This window comes from Aplysia californica, unplaced genomic scaffold, assembly GCF_000002075.1.
Source record: "Aplysia californica isolate F4 #8 unplaced genomic scaffold, AplCal3.0 scaffold00081, whole genome shotgun sequence".
Taxonomy (NCBI): Eukaryota; Metazoa; Mollusca; class Gastropoda; order Aplysiida; family Aplysiidae; genus Aplysia; species Aplysia californica.
In genome coordinates, this window is record NW_004797351.1 from 1,455,624 (window position 1) to 1,462,235 (window position 6,612).

At 42.6% G+C, this 6,612-nt stretch overlaps 1 protein-coding gene across 2 annotated transcripts in view; it reads left to right on the forward strand.

Moving 5' to 3' along the window:
• Nucleotides 1–2,267: 2,267 nt before the first annotated feature.
• Nucleotides 2,268–6,612, forward strand: part of LOC101859229 (TGF-beta-activated kinase 1 and MAP3K7-binding protein 1) — a 19,775-nt gene continuing 15,430 nt past the window's right edge. The window contains exon 1 of one of the 2 annotated variants that reach the window (XM_005094416.3): nucleotides 2,268–2,368. In XM_005094416.3, the coding sequence (XP_005094473.1) occupies nucleotides 2,297–2,368 (72 nt within the window). In that variant the 5' untranslated portion in view covers nucleotides 2,268–2,296. Of the gene's footprint in view, nucleotides 2,369–2,991; nucleotides 3,170–6,612 lie in introns of those variants that run through there. The other variant, XM_005094417.3, reaches the window with a different exon arrangement.

Here is a 6,612-nt window from a genome sequence, read left to right on the forward strand (position 1 = left end):
GTTGTTGTGCGCGTGTGTGTGTGTGGTAGCCTATCCGTTCCGTTTCAAATGTTTGGAGCCCCGAGGAGCGTGCTCTTCGCCAGGGCCACCGCCCCTAGGGTTGTTGTTGTTGTTGTGTTGTTGTTGTTGTTGTTGTTGTTGTTGTTGTTGTTGTTGTTATTGTTGTTGCTGCTGCTGCTGCTGTTGTTGCTGAGGTGGTGGTGATGGTTGTGGTAGTTTGCTCGTGCTGCTGCTGTTATTGTTGCTGTTGTTGTTTTTCTTGTTTTTGTATCAATTTGCTGTTGTTGTTTTTGGTTTTTTATTATATTTTTTTTTCTCTAGATGAGTTCACGAAAAGTAAGTAAAAAGAAAACGAGCACACAATTTGGAATGGATAGCAATAAAAGTAATCATACTGTACAAGAAAAGAATTACAGATCGAGTAGACTGCTTCACAGCCCCCAGACCGGTGTAGAAGTTAGGTGCTTTGCTGTCGTATGCAGGGGGCTCTTGTGGCCTAGAGCTTAATAATAAGGTGTTCGCCTCTCATTCAACGGTCCCGGGTTCGAATCCAGGTAGCGACGGAAATATTTTCTTTTCTAAAATAGTCTCTTTTCACCTTCTTTCCTGCTCTCTAGCAAAGTTCTGTCGTCTGCTTTTATATCCACTTTCTGCCCCCACCCCCTTACCTCCTTTGCCGGCTCCTGACTCTTTCTGCAGCCTTTCTACTGCTACTCCTTGGCTCCTTCTTGCAGCTGTGTTTCTGCCACACCCCTGATCTTCTGGTAAGAAAGATCTACTCCTAGCCTTCTCGGACAAGGGCGAAAAATCTCGGAGATCCCATGTTCAAGTTGTGCACGTTAAAGATCCCTTGATGGTCCAAAATCGATAAGAGTAGGCTTCAGCCGTCAAGTAGGCAAAATACAAAATTTACTGCTAACTGAAAAATGTTTAGTGTTTTCCGTACTCTCGAATGACCTTATGCAGTTGCGAGCGCCGTAAAACACTTCCAAAAACACACACAAAATGTCGGATGCAGGAGACCTGGGTTCGATTCCCTAGTGTTGGGTTGTTGTAGCCTTCTCAGCCTGAGTTGCCCTAACAGGCAGGTTCGGAAGCCAGCCCCCTTAACTGTCTAAATCGTATCGATTTGGGTGGAAAACACCTGCATATTTTTAAGAGCCCCCCCCCCCCAACCCACTTCCAGTGACGTTATGGGGAGGTTGTGGTGGCCCGTGGTCTGCAACTGATGAAATCTGAATAAAGCATTAGAATTAAACGAATTGACAAGATAAGCGAATTGTGTACTTGGCTTACATATATACAACAGGTTTAAAAAAAAATAAAACTAGCGACGTTTCGGAACATAAACATATGTGACAGTAAAATACTATTGTGGTTTATGTCCACTGTAAATGATGTCTGCCTGAACGGGCGAGTTGATTTCACATTTAGTATAATTAGCAAGTTTTTATCGTGTCTTTATCGTCGCTACAGGCTATGATTTATGAAAAAGGATTAAACAGAAAATGTTTAAACGTTAAGAAAAAAATAAAATAAATAAAAAATTCAAACACAAAAACTGTTACAACGTATCAACGACCATTTAGCTGATTGCATCCAATTTCTGTCAAAGAATGCGTTACAATAGTGAACAGAATACAAATAAAAGCTCGGATCCTGTAAATACTTTCAACACGGATCTTGTAGAGAACAAAAAATTAGTTGTTCATGGTTTCACTTTGACAACTACGCCCATTTTAAAATGCCTTTTACGGGGTGCCCACTACAGCTGGATCGGGCCGATCGCCCGACTTGATCGCCTGAAACTGAAAACAAATTGGCCTACGTTTGTTTTTGAGGCGATCGAGTCGGGCGATCGGCCCGATTGGGCACCCCGTATAACTGATTCTTTGAGCAGTTTAAGGCTGGGGTATGCGAGGCAGACTTCAGGAACAATTAATGTTGAAGTTTCGAGGTGACTGGTGTGGACATTAGACCGGTTGTAACAGTGAACATTGGTCACTTAGTCCACGTGCCCCGAATGCCTGCCCTGTGTCACAAGTCAAAGACGACATGACGTTGTCTTCGACCCATGAAATACTCAGGCGTCTTTACCATTTCTTCCCAAGTTGTGTGAAGTTCTTTCTATTGGATTTTTTCCCTCTCCAACTTTTCGTATATTTCTAACAGAATTCAAACTCAGAGGAACGAGTCTTGCCATTTCAACTATTCTCACTGATAGTGTGCAGTTTCCCTTTGCTTTTCGTTTCGTTCTGTTCGGATTCAGAGACAAGCCAATCACTTAATTAGTGTCATGCCTCGTTGGCTTGAAGTGCCCGGTCGTCGTCATGTTTCTGGCTGGACCGCCGTTTTAAGCAAGTACAAGGTGCCGTACGAGCTATGCCACTGCTGTTTTTTTGTTTGTTTGTTGTTGTTTTTTTGTTGTTGTTTTTTAACCCTAAAGTTACTTTTTCGCTACCCTAGAATTGCAAATTTCTATCCGCTCAATACCTACTTTTGATTTTTTTTTTTTTTAGTTTCACAGCATGTCAAGCATTTTCGAAAGCAATTCTTTGAATATTCTGACAACGACTCCGAACAGCCTTACGGTTTTTATAGAACTGACGGATTACTTGTTTTCTGACCTTGCGATCTTAGTTACTCGAAAAGGCCAGAAATGTCAGGAAGAACTTTGTCATTCTAGCCTAAGGTGGCGCGTGACGCTTGAAGCAGGCCTACCGGTTATGGATAAAACAAAAGTGAATTGTGTAGGCCTACTAACGTTAACGAGAATGCCTCGTTATAGGCCTACGTGTCCCCGAAAGAGCTATTTTCAGCCTGACTGCATTACATTCCTTATCACCAACATTAAATTATGGAGAAAATTCATGCCCCCCCGGTTTAAAAATTGCAAATGCGAATAGAAGGTAAGACGACAAAGTGAATGCTTGCTTCCGTTCTCTCAGGAAACTCTTCGTAATTGTAAGTTTCTATTTAGCACAGGTGTACTTCCGTGAGAATGTTGTACTGACTGCTACAGCATTCGGTTTGATAAACACCCTTATTATTTAACTGTGCTTTCACGCTAGTGACCAATTGTCTATTCACCTTCAGACTTAAGTGAGAAAGAGTGATGTCAAACGGACATTTGTCCAACGGTAGCTCTATTCCAAGATTTTCAATGCAGGTAATAAAGTAGATAAGATAAATGTTCTCAAGGTTTTTCAACGTCACTGCCATTGCCACTCATGATCTCTCAAGCCAAGTCACTCACCCAGGTCCAGTCAGACTTGTTATTTTGTGTATGTTGACAAGATCCTGGATTCCTGATCTACTAGATCTAGATCTAGATTTAGATCTAGATCTAGATTTCTAGATCTTCTTCTACTATTTTACAGTTGTACATCCATCTTCTTGGTCATGCAACTCATGTTGTTATTTTTGTTAGGTAATTTTATACTTGGGCTTGGGTAAATATCATCTGGGGGCTCTCGTGGCCTAGAAGTTAAGGTGTTGGCCTCTCATTCAAAAGGTCCCGGGTTCGAATCCGGGTAGCGACCGAAACAATTTCGGCTGGATCCAAGGTCAGCGGGGCCGAAGGCCCCATCGCGGCCGATGAATGCGCGGGGATTTCGGGATTATATTACGGCTATAAATGGAAGGGATGGCTCCCTATATAGAACGTATTGACAAAAAAGACAAAAACGGGCGTTTTGGGGTTTCTAGACTTAAAAAATGAATTGAGCAAGAAGTGTAACTTTAGCTGTTCGGGAAATTGAAATGAGAACTTAAAATGCTCGTTAAGGATTGAAAAAAAATATTTACGGATTGGGTCGGAACTACTTTTTGCTCCCTAAATTTAGCTGACTTGGGAACTCTCTCCGGAACTACTTCTGGTCAAATCTGTTATTCTGTAACTGTAATAGTATTCTTATATGGGGAAAACGATCATAAGAGGAGTAGATAAAAACCAATGTATGGCTTTTTAAGGCTTTGTTTATGATACCTTATTAATGATGAGAGTTATATGACGCTAAGAGGTGCAATATTTAGGACAATGACGCTAATCACCGCATGTAAATAGGGCAAGGGTATATAAAGCGTGAGTACTCACCCCAAGCTTTAGTTTCTGCATTGGTGCCAGCTTTAGTTTCTGTATTGGTACCATGGTGTTTACTGTGTTTGACCTTCATGTGTTGAGGACTTCCGTAACGAGCGACCACTATGAGACAGAGCAGCTAGGGGTAGGGGCAGATCTAGGGGTAGGGGCAGGGGTAGGGTAGGGGTAGGGGTATTGAGGGCTAGGGGTAGGGGAAGGGGAAGGGGCAGCGGTAATTGAGGGCTAGGGGTAGGGGCAGATCTAGAGGTAGGGATAGGGATATTGAGGGCTCAGAGCAGGATTGAGAGCTAGGGGTTGGGGCAGATGTAGGGGTTGGGGTATTGAGGGCTAGGGGTAAGGGTAGGGGAAGGGCTAGGGGTATTGAGGGCTAGGGGTAGGGGCAGATCTAGGGGTTGGGGTAGGGGTAGGGATATTGAGGGCTCAGAGCAGAATTGAGGGCTAGGGGTAGGGGCAGATCTAGGGCTAGGGGTATTGAGGGCTAGGGGTAGGGGCAGATCTAGGGGTAGGGGTATTGAGGGCTAGGGGTAAGGGTAGGGGTAGGGGTATTGAGGGCTAAGGGTAGGGGCAGATCTAGGGATTGGGGTAGGGTTAGGGTTAGGGGTCGACAACCATGAGACAGAGCAAAATTGAGGGGTAGGGGTAGTATAGGGTTAGGGTTATGCCTCTTCTTTATTATGTTTGATGGGGTGGTCGCCTGTTACGGAAGTCCTTAATTACAGTGGAAGGTAAGTTGTGAGATATTTCATTGAGATTTACGATGGTTGAAAGGTCAGGGTAGTTGTCATTCGTATAACCGTGAGTAAAATACAAACTATACACACATTTGATTAAATGAGCTATTACAATGACCAGGGGAGTATTCCAGTTGTAGTGATTGGTCAAACACGCGTATGAATACTTGTTGGAGGATGTAAACAAAGATGGCGCATGCAGGGACATTCGAGTGGATTTTCAGATTCTTTTGTCGACTTTGGACGTAGTGAATGCTTTTATATCGTGTTTAGAACTCAAATTATGTTTTTTGAATGGATATTGTAGTTCTAGAAAGCGTTTTAATTGTTAAGTGGTTAATAGGTTTTTTTTCTCATTTTGGAGGGAAATTAACACTTTTGCTGGCGTATTAATATTTTTCCCGATTTTTCCCTATTATTTCATTGTATTGACCTGGTCTGCTTGGATTTTACCGAATTTTCTTCTCTAAATTTGTCTCCTTTCTTCACCTCATTTCCTGCTCTCTAGCAATGTTCTGTCGTCTGCTTTCGTCTCCTCTTTCTGCCCCCACCCCCTCACCTCCTTTGCCCCTTCCTCTGGGCTCCTGATTCTTTCTGCAGATTTTCTACTGCTACTCCTTCGCTTCTTCTTACTGCTGTCTTTCAGCCACACCCCTGATCTCCTGGTAGGAAAGAAATACACCTAGCCTTCTCGGACAAGGGCGAAAAATCTCTGAGGACCCATGTGCAAGTTGCGTACGTTAAAAATCCCTTTGTAGTCTAAAATCGATAAGAGTAGGCTTCGGCCGCCACCCGAGCAAAATTAAAAATTTCCTACCTACTGAAAATACTAGGTGTGTCCCGCGTGCTCATATGACCTTATATATCCAGTTGCGAGCACCGTAAAACCCTTTACAAAAACAAAACAAAATATCATCTAGAATCTAGACTAGATTCTAACCCTTTTGTGCCGCAGGGTCAATTTATGCTTTCATTGAGCACAATTTTGGATCTCCAAGGATGAAGGATGGCACTTTGACTTGTTGTTATCATTCTATTGCCTGTAATTAGGTCCAGTTTGGGCACTAGTCGAGTAGTGATGTCCTGGGCAGTCATTTTTGGGAAGCCAGTGGCTATTCTCCGGCGTCGCGCCGGTCAATAGACCGGAAGCTATTCTCCGGCGCCACACCACCGGTCTATTAGTAATGAACTACAATGTATTTGTCGGCGCAGATTTTGAGATACAATAACTAGGCCTAGTAAGTCTACCTTTCTTGATATTTTATCTAGATGATAATTGTCTAGCGTAACTTTATTCATTTATTTGAGTCGTCCATTTGCTTATTTTAAAATAATGATTCTGTTTACTTAAAACAAACAAAGTTGATTTTGTGTCTAAAATCCAGTCTAGTCATAATATAGTATAGTTTGATGTTTAACTTAGATCTATTTTTTGTTGTTGTAATTTTCGATAAATTTAACTGATATTTTGGGACTTCAGTGCTTTCTTGTCGTATCTCCCTTTTTGGAAACAGTGAAAAGTGACTTCTTCTTATGCTCACTCTTTGGTTGGTATGAACTCGCATCACTAGTGGTGAACACGTTCTTCTAGCACCTATCATAATTATAAATTGGAGAAATTGAGGCAGTTTATTTTTGAAAACCTATCGTCTGTATCAATGGAAGTGGCTCGAAGTGGTGAAGTTATAATGCACAGCGGATAAAATACCGTCCAGACCGCTCACTTAGTTTTCCTTCCCCGGTTCCTCCTCGACCATCCTCACCACCCTGCCCGCCCCG